Raw genomic sequence first — 24,931 nt, forward strand, 5'->3', positions numbered from 1 at the left:
TTGAGACAGCATGAAAGCAGCCACCAGAAGTGGCAGTGGCAGCTGGAAGAGATGGTGAAGCAGTGTTTGGACCAGATCCACTTACAGGGCAGTCCGTGCTCACAGGAGGAGGGAAGGAGACTTGACATGCTTGGGCACCACCTGGAATGAGTGTTTTCATGGGCTAGGCTTGTTGAATTGTTTAATCAACATCACCACTGTGAAAAAAACCCCATCAAAACTGGTAGTTCACTGTGTCTTGTTTGAATGCTAGAGCTAGCAAACCTTTCAAGGTTAAAGTGCCATTGTGATCACACAGAGGCTTCATGGAGACACAGGATCACCTTGATCTGTCCTTTAGGGGCTTCTGCTTGGCAGCTTCAGCCTTGACCTTGTGGTGAAACAGTTACTTATCGATGGTACTCAGTTGTCAGTGATGTGGTAAAAAAGGCATCTTGTTTCTGGTCTAGACATAAGCCCTTTGAGCAGGGAAGGCTGTGTGCTCATGTGAGGCAGGAGGGAGTGCCTGGATTCAGCAGATGCTAAGCTGCAATATATGCTGAGAATGGGCTCGAGTTCCATCCCCACCCCAATCACAGACCAGAAGAGCAAGGATTTTATGCCTTGTACTACTTCAGGCAGTTATTTTTCCAGCTCCATTCTTCAAATGCTTCCCAATTTTGAAATCTGCTATATGTGCCCGTAAAATGGGGGAGAATGGGAGGTGTTCTGCATTGCCAATCCTGTGTGTCAGCTGTTGCCCAGCTGAGCAGGGGGCTGGAGATCAAATATATGCCTGTCACAATTTTTGGGCAAGCTTTCCTGGGTATTCTCACCCTCCTTACTTTATGTTAGTGTTTTAGTCCTCTGTGTGTGCAGCAGTTTATAAAGCCACTTATGATGCAAGTGGTGTTTGAACTGATTATCAGAATGTGACCCGATCAAGCTAATAATTCTTAAATGATGTAAATAATGAAAGTCTCCTGGTGTTATACAGGCTGAGTTGTGGTGCTCTTTTCTATGTCTAAATCTAAAATTACTTTGTATATATTGCCTAAACAGACTGTCAGGTAAAAGAAATGAGTATGATTACATTTAATATGTGGCTGCTCGGTGGTAGATGATGTGGCTGGACTTAGTGTTTCCTCAGTGCTCCCAAGCTGCAGGTGTGTGGGTTTCCTGGAGTGTAGGAGCTCTGACAGCTGCAGATGGTGGGATTAACTCCTTGACGTATGGTTGTGCAATAGATAGGGCAGCGTGGGGAGGGGGACCGCACTACGCTAATCTGCTGCTCTGACTTAAAAATCAAGGGCAAGCTTTGGCATGTGATTACTCTTTTCATTTCACTGTCAATGCATGGAGTGTTGTGAGTGGGGAAACTAACTGATGCCACAGGGAGCCTGAGACCAGACATGTTAAAGAATCCAAGGAGGAGTGCCAGGAGAGGAGAATTAATCAACACTTAAAATAACACAGTGGAAATTTTGCCATGGTCCTAAAGCTCTGAGTAAGGTTGAGAGTAATTACTTCATAAAAAGAATTGATTAGAGCAGTCGGGAAATGTCTCTAGAAACTCTCCTTCTGCTTTTCTTACTGCTGGGGTGTAGGCATTGCCCAGGTCCCTGTGGCTGTGAACATGATGCCAGGTTCACCGAGCTTCCTTAGCACAGTGGCAGGAAAAGCACATGTGCCTCACCTCAAAGGAGGTATAGGAGTTCACAGCAATGTCTGCAGTCAGTGCTGTCCTTCCTGAGCTCTCACATTTATCTGCAGATCAGGATTTTGGCATTGATGCCAGAAGTGTGGAATATGAGTGAGTAATGACTCAATTGATCAGAGCTCTTTTGCTTGGAAGAGATGACGGTGAGAAAAGAGGAGCTGATGAAGTTTAATCAAGTAAGCTTGCCCCAGGAACTAAACTTGTTCCAGTGTCTTCCAGTAAGGTAAGTGGGGAAAAAACAAACTAGAAGATGCTGGGTCCAAGGTGGGCAAAGATCCTTCAGTAAAATGGCAGCTAAGTTGCAGTTCCCCTTGCACATCATTGTTCTGAATGTCTGGTACCCGCATGGATTCGAAGCAGATCTTCCAAAATAAAAATTCATTGGAGGTACTGCATGCAGGCACTCTTTACTTTCACAAAGCTGTGGTCAGGTGTGGTATGTTCTTAGCTCAGTGGTGCTGTTTGCTGGTGGTAAAGCTGAACACCAGGACTCTAGTTGAAGTCCTCAAAGTGCCTTCTGTTAATGCTTTATGAGGTGTTGGTGTGTAGGCTCTGCCTGTGGCTAGCTGGACAAGGTGAAAGGCCAGGGGGGCTGCCCAGAGGTGCTCCAGTGGGTGTTCCCTCCAGCCCAGTTTCAGAGGCTTTTTTTGGGTCTCCTGAAGCTACAACTGGAGATGGGGCAGAGGGGCTGCCAATGGTACAGCTAAGCAGTGCCAAAGTGGAATTTTTTGTTCCCATCCTGATCCCAGTTCCAAATACATTCATTCAATCACTCTGCCCCTTGGCTATTTTACCATAAAGTTGCTACTACAGTATTTCTATTGCATTTTAAAAACTAGAATGAAAGTGTTAAAAATCTGACCTTGTACATGCTTTTAATACAATTGTGCTGGAACTGAGAATAGCTGATTAAAATACTTGCAGGGTACAAGTTAAGCTTTGGGCTTTTTTGTCTGTTCTGCCTGTAACATTTTTGTAACAGCCAGAAAATTGGTATATCTTCCCAGTCTGTTTTGCAATCATTTGTCTGTACTTTCTTATTTCCTGTGCTTCCTGCTGTCCTTCAGATCCATCATGGAAATAATTGGTGGGGAAAAAAGAGCAGGGAAAGAAATTTGCCTAGTGCGCATGGCAGGAATTTAGCTGGCGGTGTGATCTCAGGTAAAGTACAGAATTGTAACATGCCTTTCTGTCAGATAGCAGGCATCTGCTCCGTGTTTCTTGCTTCAAAATAGGATATGCAGATTTGGTCTGGAGAACAAGGCCTATGGCCAAGATGGGAAATGTTTGCTACTTAGCACTAGGCCAGAGAAGAGGGATTACAGTTCAGCAAGCAAACAGGGCAAGAATTTGGTAAGCAATAGAAATGCTGGCTCTGCTGCCCTCAGAAAGGGGTAACTCGAGCCCAAGTGGTTGGGAAGTCACTGTTTGGAGGCCAGGAAGGAGCTGCTGTTTGGAAAGCAGAGGCCAAGGTCAGAGGCTGATTGGATTAACTAGGGCACCACTGAAAGCTCATCAAAAAGAAAGTAAGGTGGTGAAAGGCTTTTTTTAACTTCTCATTGGTCTTGCCCAGGATTAGGCACTGGGAGCTCCTTAGAGGAGGCTGGAACTTTCTCTCTCTGCCCCTTTGTCCCAGCAGAGGATGTGTCTGTGCTCCTAGCGTGAGCCTTCCTGGAGCTTGGTCTCTGCACACTGCAGAATCCTGGATCGTGTGGCCTTCTCCCAAGCTTTCTGTCTCACCTCATGCCTATTCATAAAGCAGACCAGAGAATTGAGTCTTCTCCTGGGCTTCTCTTCTAATTCTGTTTTCTTCTATTTGTTTGTTTATGCTACAATTCAGGCTGTATCTGTTTATTCCTTGTACAATTCCCATGTGTGCATCTGAAGGGACATTTCTGTCATGTTTGTGTCTTTAATTTAGAGGCACATATTCCTCTCTGGATATGTGCTCTGGGCCACACAGGGCAGAGGAATAGCACTGGTTTTATGTGTATCCTATGCTCTGTCACGTGCCTGGGACCAGTTAGGAATCTGCTGTTTGTAAACACCAAACGTGTAACTTGCAGGGCCATGTAACTTGCAGGACACAGAGATGTGTGTCTCCAAATGTTAAGCATATCTGCTGTATTTTTTTATCTTTCCTGAGGCCCCTGTGGGGGAAAGTCCAGTGTCCAGACATCTCTGCCTGATTTTTTTTCATGTCAGCAGCTTTCCAGGAGCCAGTTCAGGCACTTCCTTGTTATGTGTGTCTGAAGGCTGCTGCATCCTTGGTGGGCTTGCACAGCCTCTTACCACCAGCTCCCTGATAGTATTTTGTTGTGTAGTTTCACAACAATCTTAATCTTAAAATTTTAAGATCTTAAAAGATTAGCTCACCAAGATCTCCCTTCTGGGTTTTGAGGCAGAGGTGTTGACATCCCAGTACCCCTAAAGAGTGAGTAGGAAAGTAAGGGAGGACTGTAGACATGGTGGGCAGCTCGTTCCTGGAACAGTTGTGGTACCTTAGGAGGAGAGAGGAAGCACTTCTGCCATGACAGGCTAAACTATACAGCTGTAACTCAGTCTGTGGGGAAGAAGAGGAGGAAAAGATGCTGTAGCAGTGTTCACTGAATGTTTAACAGACAGATGTGGGAGACGCAGAATTCACTTCAAAAGCTTTTCATTCAGAGTGTACATCCAGGTTTCTCTGTTGGAGTCCTCTGCCAGCTGCTCCCCTCCTTTACCTTCTGTCTAACAACAGAGGCTCTTCTGGAGTCCTATGTCAGAGTGTAGCTGGGAAATCAAAAAAATCAAAGTTGTGGTATTGTGCCAAGTCCTGCCTCTGGTTATTTCCCTTCTCCCATGCCACGTGTTGCCTTTTTCCCCAGTGGAGCTGTGGCCTCTGCATTTTGGCTGGCTGTTATTCTAAATAGGTCTTTGGGAAGAGGCAGAACCCAGCTAAGAAATCTGTAGCTAGAATTACTAAAGGAGAAGGTGAAATAGGGGAGGAAGGAAGATTTTTCAGGCTGTTGATGAGCTGGTGTTAGAGCAGGTCAAAACCTGCTGCTTGATGTTGACCCCTGAGCTATTTCTGAAGGTGCTTCTGTTTTTTTCTTCCAGGCTGCAATCAGAGTGGGAATTGGTGCTGGAATGTTTGATCAGGGAATTTGTTTCTTCCTTCTGATGGTCAGACACATTTCTCTATGGTTCCTGTGTGTGAGAGAACTGTGTTTGGAAGGTGGGGGTTGGGGTGGGTCACCCAGTAATTTTCATGTTTCTCTTGTTTCTGGTGGCTTGGTTGCCTTCACTGCTGAATCTTTTACTGTGACAAGATCATTCCCACCCACCCACAAGGCTTGGCATAGGAGCTGGTCTGCTGTGTCAGAGCAAGAAAGAGTATCCAAATTGGGCACTCCCATCTTTTGACAGCAGCCAGGAGGGAAAACCTTGGGAGTATAGCAGCGCTTTCCTCAAAATGCTTAGCTGGGTATTTAAAACATCCAGTGCTTAGTAACTGTTACAAAAAACAAACTAGTGAACTGCACAAGTAGAAAGTTGTAGGTACCACCAGTGCCAAATCCACTGAGTGTCCCTGTTCCTCCAGCCATGAGAGGTTCTGCAGACATTCCCTCTGTCCTTGCTTGTGAATCTGTCCTGAGGATTTGGGAGTGCTTGTGTGCTCCTTCATGTCGGGCTGGAATGGGGGGCAACAGTTGGCCTAGAGAGATGTTGCTACTGATGAATTTTAACTTCTGTCTAAAATAGATTATGGGTACTTTAGACCTTGGGACTGAAGTTTAAAAGATCAGTCCAGCTGTTTCACAGAGCTCCCTGTGCTCCTGTGCATCTCCCTTGGTTTGGCTCAGCTCGTTAAAGAAGCAGGAAGCTGACCTGGGTGCAGGAGAGTTTGGATTGTGTGCAGGACCTGGGGGGATAAGCTAAGCCAAGGCTAAGCTCTCATTTACCAGCGCCCTGAGCTGCTTTGGAGCCTGCTTGCTGTTGTTTCTGTGCCAAGTTTCCAAATGTCATGTGTTGATACTGTCCATGGTATTGATAACTGCTTCACATTCCATGTCGATCTTTCCAGGGGAAACAGCCCTGGCTCTGTGTCATTAACATAGAAGTCGATTACAGTTGGTTTTTTTTTTTCCTTTAGTTCCATTAGAGCCAAGCAATCCAATATTGCATTCAGTATTCCCTGGAGCAAGTCAGCACTTTGCAGACCTCTTCCCTGCTCCCCAAAGCACCCCTGAGCATCCTGCCAGCATCACTGCAGAATTTGAGAGCATGTCTGCAATCCCTTTAGCAGTAGGCGGGGTGTTGGCATACAGAGACCTTGGAGTGGTCCAGAGATGTTACCTGTATGGGCATGTGGTGAAAGAGGCTGCCAGTTTGCCAGGAGAGCTGATTTACTGAACAGAGAATTTATTAAATTAAGTGGGGGACCCTTCCCTGATGTGTGGCCCAGCCAAAGGTGAGATCTGCCTGCCTTAGGTGTGGCTGAATGCGCTTGCAGCAGCGAGTGAGGGGATGGTGATTGCCGCTACCTTCTGAAAGCATCTCCAGGTGGAGGCGTTTGGGTAGGCAGGAACACAGCTTCACACACACACACAGCAGCCACAGAGAGCAAAAGGAGCCAGGAACCATTGAAAGGCTCTTCTGTATGGAGTTCTGATGGGGCTTATTGGGGCCACACACCCAAGGGGTCCAGGGGTGGAAGACAAGCATAGGCTGAGGGTCCAGGATTATATGTGAGTAAAGGAGGGTGGATCAGAGGGTCAGGGTCCAATGGGAATAGGGAAAGGTGGTGTATAGGTGGGGCAACCAACTAGGAGAACCAGTAGGATAATGGGGTGGAGTAATGCACCAAACTGGGGCCAATGGGGGAACAAGGGAAGGAGAACATTCTGGGGGATGTGCATAAAAGGTGGGTGGGGGCTAAACTGGGTAGTGTCAACGAGATAAACCCCTAGGGGAACAAGCATTAATGTAAAGCTGCTGATGTCTAAGGGAGAGAGGCCTCTCCCACCCCAACCTTAGGAGGCATTACTTATGGCCTCCTTTCCATGTTTGAGGGATGGGGATTTTGGTCAAAGGCCTTTGGGCCTCCACATACACTCAGGTTTTTTGACTGTTGTCTGTCTGACGTGTTTGGGTTTTTTTAATATGTGTTTTGGTGAAATTCCAGCTTGATTGTAGATGCTAAAGCAGTATTTCTGATTAATGGAACTTTTTTGAGGGGGTGGGGGGAAGCAGAAGTGTGACATTTCAGCTTCCTTGTCCTTGAGCTATGGAGATCTCTGAACTATGGTGGCAGGATGGTCCTTCCTACCAGTGTCCTCTCTGCTGAGGCAGCCTGAGATAGCTACTTGCTGGTGTTAGAAGGGTGCATTCAGGGCCATCCAGCAAATCCTTTCTTCAGGTCTAGATTGCAGCACACCCTTTAAATGCTAATTTAACAAATCTCTTAAGAAGAAACAGGGAAATTGTAAACTGGGGAGAATACTTTTGTGGATCTTCAAAGGTTTTTCTAGGATTTCTTATGGTTTTGAACATGTGCTTTCAATGTATAATTGTATTTCTTGACACTTGTGACAAAGAGAGGGTTTCAGGAATAAATTTTAGGCAGTCTTTTCCTACTTTGGGCAAGTTTATATTGCTGTTGGAATAGTTGCCATGGGAGATGGAGGGGTGCAGAGATCAATATGATCAGGATGTTACTTTCAGGTAAGCTGTCATGTTTGATGAAAAGTCATAGGTTCAGATTTTTCTGTAAAGCACTGATTGGCATAAGCACAATTGCTTCCCAAATGGAAGTTGCTGGAGTGAAGTACTTGATGCCCTTCTAGCAAACTGGACACTGTGGAAGTAATGGTAGGGGGAAATTCTCTCCTCTCCCAGTTCTTCTCTGCCTTCTGCTGTGCCCCTGAGTGCTTATTCTTCTCAACTGATGGAAGAAGGATCTGTGCACTCTGTGCCTTGTGTGCCCTGTGGAGAAGAGAGGGCTTAGTGGGTGGGTGCTTCAGGTCACCGGGGTAGGAACAGAAATGATCCTCCTGCCAACCCTTCTCACTTTCTACCCAGATGGGCTTTGGTTTTGCTGTGACAGCCCCACACCTTCCTACTGGAAGACTGAACATTTAATGGTGTCCTGTGGGCTCCCTTTAATATCCTTGTTTCTGCCCCTTCCCTCGCTGTTCCCACTTCTCCCATTTTCTCTCTGCAAGAGCTTTGTCCTTATGCTCCTGTCGTTTGAAACTGTGATTTCAGCCAGTTTTGACAGTCTTCTCTTGACCTTCATGGCTCAATTCTTTCCCCTTCACTGTGGAGACATTTGTGATGTGATCTTTTTTCTCCTCTCTGTGCTGCTGAAGCTCCTGTACGTAACTCCCACTTATTGCTGATCTTGTGATGGTTTTGTTTTTACCCTGAAGTTACATATTTGCAGAGTCTACTCAATGCAGTTTCTGGCTGGCTTTGTTGCCTGGAAATATAATTAAATATTGATTACTGGGCATTCAGCAGTCAAATGAGTTAATGTATTAATTATGTGTAAGTGTATGTCATTCCAGTAATGTTTGTTATGTACTGGCTGACATCGTGTGTGTTGGGAGAGAGGATGTAGATGGACTTTGGGAGTGGTGTTTGCTTTCTCTTTTGCCTTTTCATGGTTGAGTCCCTTGACTGATGGTGGTCTGGGCATTGCTGTTTTCTGGTGGTGATGTTTCTTGCCTGTTCCTGCTCACTGCTCTCCGCTGATCATAAATTTTCAGGAGCCTTACACTACCTTAGTGGTTACTTCTGTTGGAAGCCAGGCTGGAATAATCCCAGTTAACATCTTGCTTTTGGGGGCTTCCTGGGAAATGGCAGTGCCTCCCTTACTCAGACTATCTGTCAGGTGAGTGGTTGGCCTGATTCAGGAGCTAGGTAGCTACTGGCTGGAAGATGTGTCTCTCTGCCAGGCCTTCACATCACAGAGAGTGCAAAAAAATCTACCTTGTTCTCCTTGCTCCCTGGTGGTCTTCAGCATGGCTTAATGTGGAAAAAAATGTTTCTCTGCTGCTAAGTCTTGTTACCAGTTCATTGGATTCTGTCCATTAAAAATCTTTGAAAACCTCTGGCCAACGGCAGCTTTTAATAGGAGCTGTGTGATTAACCTGAAACAGTCCCTGCCAGCTTCCCTGGTGCCACAGCTGGTGTAAAACATTAGCCTGACCTCAGCGTGGTGAGGAGATTCTTCATGTGTCCAGAGAAGGGTGATGGAGCTGGTGAAGGGTCTGGAGCAAAAGCCTGATGAGGAGTGGCTGAGGGATCTGGGGGGGGATCAGCCTGGAGAAAAGGAGGCTCAGGGGGCACCTTCTCACACTTTACAACTCCCTGACAGGAGAGTGCAGCCAGGTGGGGCTCAGGCTCTGCTCCCAGGGAGCAAGGAACCAGAGGAAATGGCCTCATGTTGCACCAGAGGAGGTTTAGATTGGCTGCTGGGGAAAAGTTATGAACTGTAAGGGTGGTCAGGTATTGGAAAGTGCTGCCCAGGGCAGTGGTAGAGTCACATCCCTGGAAGTGTTCAGAAGGCGTTTGTGGAGCTTAGGGCCTAATGGTGGAACCTGCACTGGTGTGTTAGTGGTTGGATTTGATGATCTTAGAGGTCTTTTCCTGATACCCAACCTAAACTTCCCCTGACTCAGCTCCCAGCCCTTTCCTCGGGTCCTGTCACTGGTCATGAGAGTGAAGAGATCGGTGTCTGCCCCTCTGCTTGCTCTCAGGAGCATGTTGAAGACCTCAGTGAAGTCTCCCCTCAGTCTTGGCAGGCTGTGCAAGGTGACCTGAGTCATTCCTCATAAGGCTTCCCCTCCAGACCCTCTCCCTTCCTCGTGGTCCCTCTTTGGAAGCTCTTTATCAGCTTGATGTCTTTTTTTGTATTGTGGTGCCCAAAACTGCACACAGGACTTGAGATGAGGCCACAACATGCAAAGCAGAGTGGGACAATCCCTTCTTTTGACTGGCTTGCAATGCTGGTTTGTTTTATTTGTTTTATTAGTTTCTCTTCTCTCCCCAACACTTCCCAAGTGAAGTGTGCACTGTCTTTGCTTAGCAGCATGGAAGGGCTGAGCCTTGGGATTCCTCCTGCCTCTCTTTTTCCATCTCCATCTGAGGAAAGGTCCAGATGATTAATCCAGATGATTAAGGGAGTGGTTCCTGTGGGCACTTGTTTCACCAAGTTGCACAGTGAGTAAGGGTCGGTCTGGTTGCCTGTCATTTCTCATTTCAGTTAAAGAAATGATTCCAGATTATACAATCTGTCTGAATCCCTCTATGTCCTGTTTTTCCCAGGAAGATGGCTTTGAATGCTAAACCTGACTCAAAAAAAATTAGGAAAATTTGGTACTTCTACAAACAATCAAATGAATCTATGAAATGTATTGCATGTAGGAGTGGGTGGGGAAGGTGGTGCTCTGCACATAACAGATTCAGGTGTTTGCTGTAATCCCTGAGAAACAGCAAACAACTCCAAAAATCATTCTAGGTAGTGTCTCATACCTCCTCCTGTGTGCAGCTGGTCTGCTGCCTGTGCAGCTGTGGCACCTGACAGTGACATATTTGTCTGTTTGCCTTGGAAGTCTGTCCCTTTGTGCTTTTTTCCCTCTGAGCATATTTAAATCTGTATTTTGTTTCTCTCTCTTCCCTATTTTTGTCTGCTCTCTTCACCTTTCCCCAGCACCCCATCAGGCCACTGCTTTGGCTTTGAGGGGAAATGCAGCATAAAATGCTGCCTGAGGCACATGTGGTTGGAGCTAGATGATCTTTAAAGGCCCTTCCAACCCAAACCATTCTGTGATTCTATGATAAAATGCAGTGTCTCCACTGAATCCATCCACTGGGAATGTAATAGCAAGTGTAGCAGAGCAGAGCTGCCTCCCCAAAGGTGCTGAAAGAACATATATGAAGGCATAGGTAAAAGAAATGCCAGGTGACAAAAACAGTACGAGAAGGATTATAGGAACTAGTGGCTGGAGATGGAAAACTTCCCTAGGGAATGCCAATTTAATTGTCTACTAGATAATATGCAGTTAAAAGACAAGAAAATTAAGGTAGACTGTTCTTGCTTTTTGCATAAATTAGAAGTACCAGATAAAATTCAATAGTGTAACTATTTCAGATCTAGATCTTTCACTGTGTAATACTGAAGAGATACTGAACTACTGATTTTTAAAGCTTCTCAAAGGACAGGATAGTCAAAGATAATCTTACTAGCAGGAAAGAAAAGGATATTTTGGGGAAAATCTCTTTCAAATGCAGACCTCCAAGGCATTGTCAAAAAACATAGCAATGTTTCAATATTCTGCCTCCTTTAGCAAACCCTAAGGACAGAATTTCCCCTTTGGTAAACATGAATTACTCCTGGTCTCAGAATAAATCTCATTCCAGAGGTTTGTTGCTGTTCAGGCTTTTATAGAAATGGTGTTTTGTTCTTCTCACTGGCCTTTATTGAAACTGCAACATCCACACAAATAACTATATGGTGTGTGAATCTGTGTTCCTAAAATATAAATTTTTATCCTGTGTGAAGGGAATCTTGCCAGCTATCCAAATTGTGCTGCAGACTGGGTGCTGCTCCCTTGGGAAGGCTGGGCTTTGGGGAAGTGAGGATTGCCTGTGCTCCCATGGAAGCTTTCCCCTGAGAGTCTGAACTTGAGGAATGTATACCCTTGTATATGTGTGTGTGTTTCTGTATCTTCCCCTGTGTCTGAATTGCAGCAGAGGAAGCTGCTTTAACTGGATGGCAATGCTTGATGCCACAAGCTCACTAACTTTTGTTCTTCAGGAATATCTTGAGCCAGTCAGTGTTGTTTCCTCTGGGTGAGGGTGGGTCCAGGTGTCCCTGGTGCTGCCTGAAGCAGCATTTGGCCTCAGCTCCACCATCTGCACTTCTTGGAGACTGGGGCTTGTATATGGGGTGGTGGAAGCAATGAAAGCATGGTTGATTCTCCTCTCTTGAGGGGGCTGGGGCTGTGAAGTTGCCCTCAGAAGCCTCTGGTGGGGTTTCTCTGCTCACAGTGTTAAGGCAGGATATTGGAATAGTCAGGTTTCTTGGCTGAGTGTGGAAAATGAGGCTGCTGCCAACCTGCAGCTCCTTGGACCAGCTTGATTGCAATAAGGCTTTGCCATTCATACAATCATAGAATTGTTCAGGTTAGAACAGCTCTGTAAGACTGAGTCCCACCATTCCCCTGCACTGCCAGGTGTAGCCCTAAGCCATGTCCCCAAGTGCCACATCCACACCCCTTTTGAATGCTTTCAGGGATGGTGCACTGATGCTATAGCCTCTGCTGCTCTTGTGGCTGAGTGACCTTTTGGAAGGCTGGAAGCTGCAGCAGAGCTTGCTGAAAGCTGCTGGGCATAACGTTAAATTCACTGTGATCATGGGTATTTAAATTGTTTATGGGGCTGTACAGAGACAAAATACATGCCAGAGATAGCAAGGAAAAAGTCAACTTTTTTCCCATGCCATTCCTTGACAAATAAGAATATTTGCAGTTTGTAATTTATGATACTTTTGGAGAACTCTTTTGTTGGAAGAAGTGTATGCACACTTGTTGCATGTACATGGAAAGGGGTGGGTTAAAATGTCTTTTCTTGTAAGCAGACTCATTCTCCCAAAGCTGGAAAGCCCTGTTTTTTGAAGGAGATCACACAGGAGGTCTTTGAAAGTCCCTGACATGGTGTATGTTTCCCAGGGCACCTGTCTATGGGTGAGCCTTTCTGTGTTTGTTTTGTGGGTTTTGAAGTTTTCCACATCAGGGAGTACTGAGACATATCCTTCTCTCCCTCCCCTCCCTTTTTCCCCACTGCAGGGGTTTGTAATGAGTTACTCTTCAAGGTCCCTTTTAGCCCAAACCATTCTATTTCTTTGATTCTCTGAGCCTCTGAAATAGCAATACCAAGCTCCTGTATTAGACAAGGCATTCTGCAGTCCTTGTGGCATGCTTGGCTCAGAAATCCGGGTTCCCTGCGGCATTTTCAGCCTTGGTTATAAAAATAACCTTCAGCTGCACAAGTGGCTTCAGGAACAGTGACACACTGGGCCACCTTGAGCATCCTCTGTGTGCCTGTCTGTGACTGAGCCTTTGAAGGGCAGTTCTGGGGAAGGCTGAGAATGTGCAGCTGGGAAGGATGAGGACCTGAAGTGGAAAAGACCTTGGGTACAGGAGGAGAAGGAGGTGCTTTTACCTTGTGGAAGAGGCTGAGTGTGCCAGCAGTGTTTAAGACGCCGTATGGAAGCACAGACTTTGTGTCTGAAGTCGCCTTTCACAGCCTGCTGTGCAGATTGTGACTTCCTGGTCACCTCCTGAGGGGATGTGGTCCTGCCTCTAATGGAACATCACTTGTGTGCTTCTGTGAGCCCAGTCTGAGCTCTGCTGCACTGGGAGGCCTTGTGCCCTTGCTGGGGCTGCTTGGAGCCTCGGGATGTTTACCAGGCCTGACAGAGCCATGACCTTGGCGTGAGGACACGAGCTGCACTGCTGCTCTGGGTTTCCACTGGAAGCCAGGCTTGGAAGTAGGCTTTGCCTCAAATAACTAGGGGATCTGAAGGGGCAGGGAATGCAGATCCTGCTTTTTGTAGGATGCCTTGCATATTGGGGCAGAAGGAGCACTTGTGTGCTGGTGTAATTATTAAGTGTGAACAAAAATAATGTAGCTTGTTTTAGGTTGTGATAAGCAAATGCTGTATCCATGGAGAAACCTTTTCCTCCAGCACTGGTTCCCAAGCCTGCTCAGGATACAGCAGGGCTTGGACTGGGTAAACCCAAACGTATCTTCTGTGGCCACATACAGGTACCAAGCTGTCCTTGGGGACTCCCCTACCAGCCAGAGGACAGAGGGCTTGGATACAGCCCCCTGCCTCTGTCCTTGCCTCCCCCAAGCCTTGGTCACACTAGTGACCCTTCTGCATCCATCACTGCTTTTGGGAGCAGTGGAGCTGGAGTCAGTGATTGGGAGCTGTCAGTGGGATGAGGGGATGGAGCTGTGGAGCATCCTCTCTGCCAGAGGACATCTTGGCTGGCTTTTTGCCTGGCCCATGTTGTCCCTCATCTCTGTTCCTAGAGGAATAAGAACACCTTTGGGGGTTGTGCACTGACAGCTGCCAGGTCACAGCACTGTTGTGTGTGCCCCAGGAGACTGTCCTTACCATTTCCCAGGCTCTTTCATTGGACAAGAGTAGCGCACAACTTAAGAGTGACACTATGTAATTTTAAAAAACAACTCCAAACCACACCCAATATTCTGCTTTTGGATGTAGTCTGACTTTCTTCATGAACTCATCCCACAGCTGTAGGCATATGCTCATTCTTGTTGTTACACAACTGAGGCTAAAATTAAAACATCTGTTGTTATTTAATTTCAGTTTGCCAAAATACTATGTTTTGAGCAGCAACGGCTTTACTGTTATGTATCATTGGGGTTTTGGAATAATAATTAACATTACATGTTGTTTTTTAATGTCTCATAGCCCAAGTGGAGCTTTGCAGGGCAGAGCAAATGCCTGATGCTCCTCTGTCCATGTGGCACTGCACAGGTTTATTGAATATTTCTGCTCATGGCCAAATGCTCCAAGTCATGTAGTTTCCTGGAACTGTCAAACCCTCTTGGTTGTGGAGCCAAAATGAAATAGTGGGATCTTGGAGCAGGGAAGCCTGTAGTGTTACAGCTTTAACTCAGTCCAGCTTCTTTCTGGATGCCTAGAAAGGATAAAATGGGGATTTCTAAGGTAGGATTTATAGATATATTTAGTCTAAGGAGTTCTTTATGAAAAATAGTCATATATATATATATGTGTGTATATATATATGTATTCAATTTTTATTTTTAGTCTGAGTCCTTTACCAGAAAACCCTCAAGATTTCTAAAATCCCAAGATTGCTGAAAGCCGTCCTCAAAAATCTGCTTCTCTGTCATGAAAGCAGGATCCTGAGGATTGCCAAGAGTAGTACCAAATGCTTCATGTAGGTGGCAAAGAGCTATTGTGGTTTTTTTTTTAACCTGTTTGTATCTGGCATGTCTTGTACTGCACAGATCAGAGGGAAGAAAGAAAAAAAACATGTTCCCACTGAAATTAATAATTGTCAAGTTTATACTATGGAAATTATCCTTAGCTAATGTAATGGGGTTTGCTTACCTTTCCACCGTGCATAGAGTTTCAAAGGCAAATTGTTGTTAAATTACCTGTGGAATGGGCTGGAGAGGAGGATTCAAACCCTTCTGATTTCACAGGAAAATAATTAAGACAGAGCTGCAGTTTGGCTTGATCTCAGAGGTGCTTGCAAGCTAAATAAAAATAAAAGGCTACCTTGGGGACAGTCTGTGCTGTTAATTAACTAGCTAAATTCTGCTTTCACTGTTCTCCAGCGGGTTTCCAGCAGTTTTGGCACTTGACATCACAACTGGAAGCTGCCAAGCACAACTTTGCACCTTCAAGCAGCCGAACAGCCTTCTGAGGGCAGGCTGGGGTATGGAAATTGGAGTGTCTGGGGATCCAAGTGATGGAAAAGGGCAGGAACTGGCTGCTGGCAGAGGAGGGATGCAGCTCCTTTCCCTCAGGCACCCTCTGGATATCTGTGGCCACCTTCCCCTGGCCAGCAGCAAGGTTGGGTTCCTGCCAGGAAAACAGCTTTTGTGTTTCCTTAAATATTCCACTACCGTTTTGGGGAAAAGAAACACCAACCCAAACCTGAATTGCTGTTATTACTAGAGTTTGCCAGCTGGCTGAATTGGGCCTTTTTATTTTCATTAACAAATGCTGCCAGGCGATGTTTTTCCAGTGAAGTCATAAGTGTGTTTCCAGATGAGGGGCAGATCTTTCCAGCACTGCCATGGCTAAAATCTGGGCAGTCTGGAGCAGCTGTGGTGTCCTGTGCAGGCAGCCTTCTGGAGATCATTGGGATGGGATAACAATTCCATAATAGTTATACATATGTGATAATTGACTATAATTTGTCCTTTTTTCCCCTGAAACCACAGAAATGAGGGGTGATGGGGGGTGGGCATAACTCAGGGTTGGTTATTGGACCATGCAATTTGTTGTATCAAAGCATCTGCTTTGATACCTCAACAAACATGGTTTTAGTAAGTGCTTTTTTGGAATTTATTTTTCTGGGAAACGAGGCTGTGGAAGCTCCAGCTTCATTCTCCCTGTCTCAAAACATGGTGGTGATTGTTGGCTTTATGGAAAGGTCTCCTTAGCCCCAGCAGGTTTCTTCTGCTCTAAAGAAATTACTAAGGCATGCTGTTGTTTAAATCATCCTAAAGGATCTGTAGCTTCAGAGAAGTTATCCTTAGTGAGTTGTTTTCATAAGTCTGTTGAGTTCCTTTTCTCTTTATTTTGGGGGAGGCAGGAAAAGGGGTACTTTTTGTTCCCCAGGCTTAAGAATAAGCTAAAGTGAATGGCGTGATCTTTGGGGAGCTTGTTACTCTATTGGAATTCTGGAATTTTCAGCACATTTCAGGACAAAAGTTGGCTAAAGTCAATTTTGTTTTAAACATGTGAGATAAGATATAATTTTATAGCACTTGCAACAGATCTCCAGTAAAAATATTTGTGATGGTATTTTACCTTATATTAGATATCAGTGCCCAACAGCTGCTTTCCAAACACTGAATTTGGTAAATAGTAGGTACTAGTCTTTTTTACAAGCTGCTGGCAAGCAGCTGCTCCCTAGGGCTTCCCTGGATATATTTCAGAACTTTCTCCCTGTGAGGGTGGCCCTGGCACAGGTTGCCCAGGGAAGCTGTGGCTGCCCCATCCCTGGAAGTGTTCAGGGCCTGGTTGGACAGGGCTTGGAACAAACTGGTCTAGGGGAAGGTGTCCCTGCCCACAGCAAGGGGCTTGGAAATGAGATGAGCTTTGAGGTCCTTTCTAATCCATACCATTCTGTGATCCTGTGCTGATAATCTGATTTACTTGCTTGTTTCTTGTTTTTTAACTCACAGAGAGCAGATTTGATTTGCATGGCTAAAAGTTGGGGTGCAGGGTAGCCTCTGGATCTGCCTGCAGCCTGCCTACCATGCCAGCAAGTTCAAAAGCAGCAAGGGTTGAACAGAATCTGTTATGCAGGAGCCAGGCTCCATCTCATGTCTCTTCTCTTCCAGGTTTGGAAGAAAAACCAGTTATTTCCAAGAAAGAGAAGATGAAGCTGAGGAAGGAAAGATGGCTGCAGAGTGAGTATTCCTGTGACATGGCATCACAGAGCATAGTTCTGATTGATCTCTGTCATTGGGTGACAGTGCTGGAAGAAGTTGAACACCTCTCAGAAATCTTCATTCCTCCCCGGCACTAGGATAAAAGTTCCAGTTATTGTTTCTCAGTGTTCAGCACCAAGACTTAGTCACTGCCCCAGCTCTACTCTTGATTTTTCACCATATGTAATATATGTGACTGCATAAACCCTTTGTTAACCCGGAAGGGCACTGTGCCCATATAAGTTTAGCGTATTTTTCTATCTTTTAAAACTCTGGTACAGATGTGAGTAGCTGTCTAGTGGACCTCCTTCTTACCCAGGAGCTGTGGGGATGGCAGGACATGCTGGAGCTGAGCTCCATGCTGCCACCAGCTAATCCCAAACATCTGTGGTGAGACCCTACAGTGGCCTGTCCTGCCCCCTCAGTAAGTGAGAACTCTGGACACTGCTGGTCGTGTTACTGCTCTTTCCTACATGCTACAGATCAGTGAACCCACCTTTACTAGACAGTCTGGCCTCTCTTGAGGCACTGAAATATGAACTAAGCAAACCCAGCCCATGGGTAGAAATGCTTCTCTTCCCTATTTTTGCTTTGAGTGTCTTAGCACAGTAGGGGACTATACTCTCCTACCCAGTGGGATTCTTTGTGTCACCTGAAGCTGTTCTTGGGACAGGCTTTTCTCCTTACACCTTCTTGCCCAACAGAGTTGGATACAGACTGTGTTTGGGGCAGAGGGATGCAGCTCTCTGCTACACCAAACACTCTCTCTGCCTGAGCTCTGAGCCCAAGTTCATTAACCTTTGATTTCACCAGTTGTATTGAAGGTGTGTCTGGCTCTTAGGTAAAAAGACACAAATTTAACACATGTGAATGTGGAGGAAACCTCCTCCCAAGCAACCAGCCAACAGTTTATGAATGCTTTGACATCTTGCTTGGACACAAAATGCAGATGGCTGTGCTAGTCAAGGTCAGCCGCTTTGGAAAAGCCCAGGATCCCTACATGGTCTTAATCCAGGCCTCCTGATGCCTTTGTAGCATCAATCTTTCCCAAGATCATGTGTGCTATTTTGGCCCTGCTGTAGTCTCTTTCCCTTTCTCTTGGCTCTGAAATTACTAAGGTGAAATGCAGAGGCTTTGCTTTGAGGAGAGCACCAAGACAGTAAACTCCAGGCCAGATTATCTATATTTAGGAGAACTTCTAGAAGTGCTTTACAGGCACAGAAGTACCTAAAAACTCTGCCAGTTCTTTGTGGAGAAAGAGCTTTTTGTGCCCCCAGAGAGAACCTAGCTTTGACTGCTGAAGTTATCTCTACATCTGTTTTCCTAAATCTGAGTTTGTTGTTTCTTCTTATCCCTGGGCTGCTTTTGTGACACTGGATGCCAAGACCCTGGGAACCAAAGATCAGCCCAGTGTAAATCAGTGCAAATGCAAAACTCTCTTCCATTCCAATAAGTAATCTTAGGAGAGACTAGAGGGGAAAAAAAAACTTGTGTAATGCTTCAGACATTAGAAGTATGCACATTTAAAAATACATATATCGCGTGGCTCCTCGGATGAACAAGATTTCATAGGAAAAGAATTTGGGATGTTTGCGCAGAATCAGGTGTCTGAAAATTTTGAGCACACACTGTTTATGAAAGCACTGAAGTAGTCAGCTTCATAAAGCCAGACCAAAAAAAGAAGTAATGCAGAACAGAAAGCTGTGTTCTTGGCAGGGATTGCTGTGAGGAGAAGTGTTTCTAATCCTGATTTGTCACAAACATCCATGTACAGCAGAACTGTAGTTCATGAAAAACTGTTGCTCTTCGACTCAGCTGAGTTGGAGAACAAGCAAGGCAAAGGTATTAAAGGAGTCAGCCACTGAATTTGAGTTCTGCTTCCCTGACTGTGGGAGCAGGATTATTCCCAGGATTGTGGTCTGTAAGTGGGACTGTCTGCTTTTGTGCTCCCACCAAAAATTACTTCTGGCTTCTGTGGCCGTGATGCCTTGGGAGTTGTTGTCCTCCCTGTGTCACCAACTCAGCCCTGTGGCTTCTGGCTCACTGTCACATCCACACAAGGAGTTTGTAGCTCAGCACTGAGGTGCATCCTTGCAGTTGTCCAAGGGACTTGTGGGTCAGGTGGGGCATCTGGAGGCTTGCAGCAGTGCTGGGCTTTTGTGGGCTGTCCTGAAGGACATATTCTGCTGGTGCTCACCCTGGAAGCTGCTGGCTTTGAGAAGCGTGGGCAGCTGTGGGACATACTGCTACATCAGGGAGCCTCAAGGACTGAGGCAGAAGCCTGTGGATTTTAATGCCTACCTCCTAAGGCAAAGAAGGAGACAGATGTAACATTTATGGAGCTTTCTGTGCCCACACCCTTGTCAGAACTGCTGGTGGGAGAGAGAGAAAAGCCATCTGCATCTGCCACTTGGTGCAGTGCTTTTCCAAGGGTCCAGTTTATCCAACATCTGACTGCTTGCACTCCAGAGTGAGTCATGGAGGTGGAACCTCGACTCACTTCAAACTAAGTAAACAACTGACATTAAGTCCATCTTTTCTGCCTGCTCTAAGAGACACTTGTTTAGTCCCAACAGCAATGCAGAGAGGGGACTGTGCCTGTTTAAGGCCAGATGTGGAGTTGACTGTATTTGGGTTGTCCCTTCCCCTCATTTCCCAATTCCATGCAAGGTCAGTGTGGTTTTTGCCACATCCAGGACTCCTGTGCCATTCTGCTGTGAGCAATGGACGGTGTAAGGGATGGAAACAGACAAAAATCTGTCTGGGAATTTCACTTTCCATTGCAGTGTCAGAAGGATGTATATAGTCACAACCACATACATCAATGGAGGGAATGACACAGCTGCACTTTTTCATTTTTTCCCAGGTTTAAATCTTCTGGCCTGTTGTAAATGGTAAAACAACTTATGCATTTCTTAGCTCAAGGGTTATCTCCTGCAGGCGCTTTCCCTTCTTCCAGTAATGCCTTGTTTCTGATGCAGAAATAGAAAGTGTCAAGATGGCCAAGCAAAAGCAAAAAGCTGAAGCGAAACGGAAAGCAACACCTGTGGTGGGAGACATGCAGCCCTTGATGGAAGCACTGCCTGACCTCTCTTACCTGACCACAGGTGTGAGGGGAAGGAAGCCTCTCAAAAGGTATGTGCCATTTAGAGATGGGCTATGTATTGCCCTTCTTCCTGTGGGGTGAAGTGTCCTTCAGCTCAGCTTGTAGCTACAGGCAGCAGTCAGACAACAGGGTCTCATTTGCAACTCTATTTTAACCCTTTTCATGCTTCACTTGACACAAGAAAAAAAGATGAAATGTGTCTTCTGAACCCAGAGCTGAGAGGGGAACCATGTTGCTTGGGTGAGGCTTGGCATGAGACAGGCTGGGAGCATCCAGATGTCCTGGGAGTTGGATGAGTGGCACGTAGGTGTCCACACTGTAATGCTGCTGAGCTCAACTGATAACCTTGTCTTGTGGTGTTGCAGCCTGATATTCCATCCTTCCAGACCTTCATCCAGGCATTATCCTGTGGCAGTTCAAGCCCTTTGAGCCCTGCTCTTTGTGCTCTGGCCAGAATCTTCATTGTCTTGTAGTATGACTTTGGCCAAGATCATGGCTGAGTTGGCTGTTCCCTGTGCACTGCCAGCTCCCTCTCTCCCCATCCCAGACCTTTCCCAAAAGTCTCTCCTTTCAGAAGTCCAAGTTGGCACAGTGGAGGTAGGAGTTTGACATGGGCTGATGTCACTTACATTGCCTGTGACCTGCTAACCCCAAATCAGCCCCCCTTGGTACTGGCATAGAGGACCTACAGGCTCTTCTTCCTGACTTCTGGCTTCCTGCATGTCTGCATAGAAGTGTTTGAAATAACCAGAGGAGGCCTTTATAGGATTTGAATCATTACAGAAAGGAAGGGTAATACTCTGGTGATTTGTCAGCAGTATTAATAAAAGATTAGATTCTCCAGGAATTTGATCTCCTGCAGGGTAAAAGTGCATTACAGGGAGGTTTTTATTCTGTTTTATAATGAATGAAGGCAAGGAAGTGTAATGAAGCTGAGCTGCTAACAGGGTCCAAGTGAACAGGCAGCATGCTGCTGGTTTTGAGGGGAAATCCGGTGGGGAATATACTCTAGAATAACTTTCCTTTAGGCTTTGTCACCCTCTGCAGAGCTGCTCACCTCTGAAGGGACTGCCATGGTGACTTGGTGGCACACACAGATTTGCCTGCTCTGGTGACCAAGGGGTGCCATCCAGCTTAAGAAAGGATTTTCCTGAGCTTCTGTGAGCATTCTAGGCAAACTAGGACCAGAAGTTGTTCCTGTGCTGAGCAGTTAAAAATGAAGAGAGGAAAATGAGCAGAAACTGATTGAAAAAAGACAGGTGATGGAGATGAGTGAGGTGAAGGAACGTGAGACAAGGGGAGTTAGAAGAAAGAAAGAATGGGGGGAAAAAGGCAAAATAAGAGGATGGAGGGTAGCATGCCAGAGAGAAAAATAGGAAGAGGAGGTCACTGGTAACAAGAGACCAGATCCTGCTGTCTTGAAGAGGAGGTGAGAAATTGTTGTGTTTCCTGACCTTTGTGTCAGATCAGATGGGGATGGTTGTAGTCCCCAGCACTGGGATTATTACTCCTTGATCCCTGCTCTAACAGAGAGGTGGGATGCAGGCCCTCTTTCTCCCCCTTGTCCTGTATGCTGGGGCTCTTCAAGGCAAATTGGGGAGGAGCTACCCCACAGAGGCAGAGCCTTTTCCCAGCCTCTTTCTCCTGTTAACTTTCATATCTGTGTAATCCTGAAAAATGGAAATTTCTTCTTCTTTCCTTAATGTTCAGTTCTACCAGCAACTTCCCTTGTGCACCACAAGTCCCAAAAGCAATCTCTGCGCTTCCTGTGTGTCCCTTGCTGGGGCTTAGTGGTAAATCTCTGCTGCTGCCTGGCATCAGGCATCATGAGGGATGGTATTACACCTCTGGTCTCCTTGCATTTTGCCCAGGAAAAAGGAATGCATAGAGAAGTGGCAGCTGTATCTTCTGCCGTGCCTCTTCTGCACATAGTGCACCATTACACCATTACTCCTCTTGCTGAGTATCCATGGTGCTCCCTGTAAGGGATGGCAGGAGAGGCTGGAGCTGTGTGGTGTCAGCAGGGAACATGAGCTGTACAGAGGTGACATGTGGGGTGGGGAGGTTTGATGGAATCATTTCTCTGAGCAACAGGATCGGTTTGACCTGGAGGTCAGTGATAAGCAGAAAGTGATCCAGGCACGGGCAGCTAATGACCAGTTCTGGTACTGAGTGATCTGGTTTTCCTGTAGTGCCTCCTGCTATGTCAGCCTCGAGTGGAAGGAGTTTGCATTTCCCTCCAATGCCTGGCTGTGGGAATAATTGCCTTTCAGGACAATTTCCATGCAGGACAATTAATTATCTATCCTTTCTGGAAAGGCAGAAGCAGAATCCCTGGACTCTCTCCATCTACACAGCCATTGCTAAATTAATGCTCTAACACTTGTTTTGTTTCTTCTCTCCACAGCCACATAAAAGCAAAGGCAGAGCCAGCAGACTTCTGTCTGATGAAACAAGCTCAGAAACATCAGCTCCTGTAAGTACCCAGTTGTCAGTGTCCATTTCCTGCTGAGCCTCATGAAGTGGTTGAGACTGGAAGGGACCCAGTCTCACCTGGGGCTCACCTGGTCCAACCCTCGTGCTCAAGCAGGGTCACCTAGAACTGGTTGCTCAAGACCCATGTCCACATGGCTTTATAATATCAACAAGGGTGGGGAACTTAAATGGGTCCAAGTAACTCCTGGACTTGGTCTGGCAACTGCTTATTCTCTATCTGTTGGATAGCCATCAAGAACTTCATTTTCCCTCAGCACAGGTCTCCTGGGGCTAGGCTCTGTGATCTGGCAGTGTTTGCTTTCTTGTTTCCTGGATTTCTGTCAGTTTTGAGCCAGTCAGCTTCAAACTGAGGCTGAACAGTCAGGCTACAGATCCAGCACTGCTCTCCATGAATACCTGCTCTGTCAGAAACAGGCCAGTGTTGGTGCTGGGATGCCTTTCTTGCTCAGTTTTGCCTTGCTTTACTTTTTCATGGTCTGGCAAGTCTGTGCTTCTTGGGAGGGAAAAAGTTTGGAGGAAGGTCTTGAGGTTTCTTTTCCAAGGTATTAGTTCAGATGAGAGATTCCTTAAGCCTCACCTTTTTACCCCAACCCAAGCTTTAGGAGCATTGGCTCTTCTCTCTGTTTCTCTGGCAGGAACATTGAAGGGAAGGGCTGTGCTTGGGAGGGGAGGTAGCTGTGTGCTACCAAGTGTTTGGAGAGGCTGTGGAGAGCCTGGCAGTCTGAGAGAGATTCAGATGCTGTGGTAGATGTGGCTGTGTGCAAACTCAGGGGGTTTTTTTATACTCCTGCTCTGTTCTTGTCCCTCCCTGCTTGCTTGCTTTTTGAGACAAGGCCATTTCCCCAGGAAGCAGCTGTGACCAGGCATGCAGAGGTAATTCTGTCATACTCTTCCCATGGTGTCCAGCTAGTGTTGTGTGTAGGATTACCAACGCTCAATGTTCAGCAATAAAGAGAGTCAGTAGATAAGCTCTCTAAAGAGAATTTGATTTTGTGCTGGTGCAATCTGAAGTAATTTTCATTCCTGGTGATTCACCAGATCCAGAGTCTCTTGTTTCTGGTTTACTAGGGAAGAGCTCTTAAAAAAACATTCCCAAGTGACACTGGACACTATTGTGGTTGTTTGTGTCTCTCTGGCATGAGATCAAAGTCTCTGGCTCCCATGAAGCTGGCAGCAATTTGAGCTTTGCCCTTGGCTAAATTAGGTTTATTCTTACACTGTCTTTCTCTGAGATTTACACCCAGGATCACTCTGTCTCAACAGAAATCTGCTGCTGTATGAGTTGGTCCTTATCTGCTCAGTTCCTTTCACATGAGGCACTTAGAGAGCTGATGTGTTATTTTTCTTTCCTCAGTGAGCAGGAAGTGGCTCGGTTTCATGAGGTTATCAGCGATCCCCAGTACAGAGCCAACCCCCTCCTGGCCATCAGCAAGCACCTCTCCAAGAAGCTGAGGCAGGGGGAAGAAGGGGAACCCCTTTAGAGCTTCAGCTTTGCCCGGACATGCACAGGCTGTGAAAAAGAGCACATCCCTGGCACGACATCCCAGCCACTTTGGTCCTTGGAAGCAGTTCAGCAGATGGTTAAACCAACAGCCCTGCTTTCTGTCTGCAGGAATAATGCAGCTCTCTCCTGACAGGGGCAGCTGCTCTTTTACAAGCAGTCCACATGGAGCAGGGTGTTCTGTGAGATTCTTGTGCAGGCATTAATCTCCCTGCCAAGTGTCTTGATACATTTGCTCTTCTTGTGAGCAGGTATGATTTCTGAAACTGTACCAAACGGCCATGTATCTGTGTTCTGTCATTCCCCCCCCATCTTCCTGACAACTCTGAGAAGAAGTTCTTGCCCTGGAGCCCAGGAGGCTTTTGGAATTTGTTATGACCAGTGCTTCTGTTCATAGACATTGTTTTCTGTGAGAAATTTAGCTTTTGAATAAACATACTTTCATACAGCACTGAGTTTGTCTGGCTCTTGTTTTGGTAAATAGGAATTGTAATATGAGTTTATTTCCTTCTTTGGAAAAATGAGTTAAAAATATTGTTCTTTCCATGTGTACAGTGAATCAGGGGGGACTGCTACAAGCAATAAGAAGTGACTGCAGATCACATCTAACTCACAGACGTGCCTTCCTCCTGCCCTGGGAGCACGTGCTTTCTGTGAGTGATGCTCGTCCCTTCTGGCCTTTGTGCACTGTTTGGCCTGCCCTGTAGGAAGCATCCCAAAACGTGTCCAGCCTGCAGGCTATGAACTTCAGCCAGTTGTTTTGGTGATTAGGAACCTCTGGAGCAGGCTTTTCCTGTACCCAAACACCAATGTTCCCAAAACCCCAGTGAACTTTCATGGGGGACAACTGAAGGCAGGGCCACTCCCTATTAGACATGATCCTGATTTGACACCCAAAAATACCCAGTGC

At 46.2% G+C, this 24,931-nt stretch overlaps 1 protein-coding gene across 1 annotated transcript in view; it reads left to right on the forward strand.

Moving 5' to 3' along the window:
- Positions 1-24,472, forward strand: part of FAM207A (family with sequence similarity 207 member A) — a 38,805-nt gene extending 14,333 nt beyond the window's left edge. Inside the window, exons 3-6 of the mRNA XM_015635541.2 lie at positions 16,829-16,897; positions 19,900-20,053; positions 22,432-22,500; positions 23,875-24,472. Of these exons, the coding sequence (XP_015491027.1) occupies positions 16,829-16,897; positions 19,900-20,053; positions 22,432-22,500; positions 23,875-24,001 (419 nt within the window). The 3' untranslated portion in view covers positions 24,002-24,472. The remainder of the gene's footprint in view (positions 1-16,828; positions 16,898-19,899; positions 20,054-22,431; positions 22,501-23,874) is intronic.
- Positions 24,473-24,931: the final 459 nt, after the last annotated feature.

The sequence above is a fragment of the Parus major genome, chromosome 7 (assembly GCF_001522545.3).
Source record: "Parus major isolate Abel chromosome 7, Parus_major1.1, whole genome shotgun sequence".
Classification (NCBI taxonomy): domain Eukaryota; kingdom Metazoa; phylum Chordata; class Aves; order Passeriformes; family Paridae; genus Parus; species Parus major.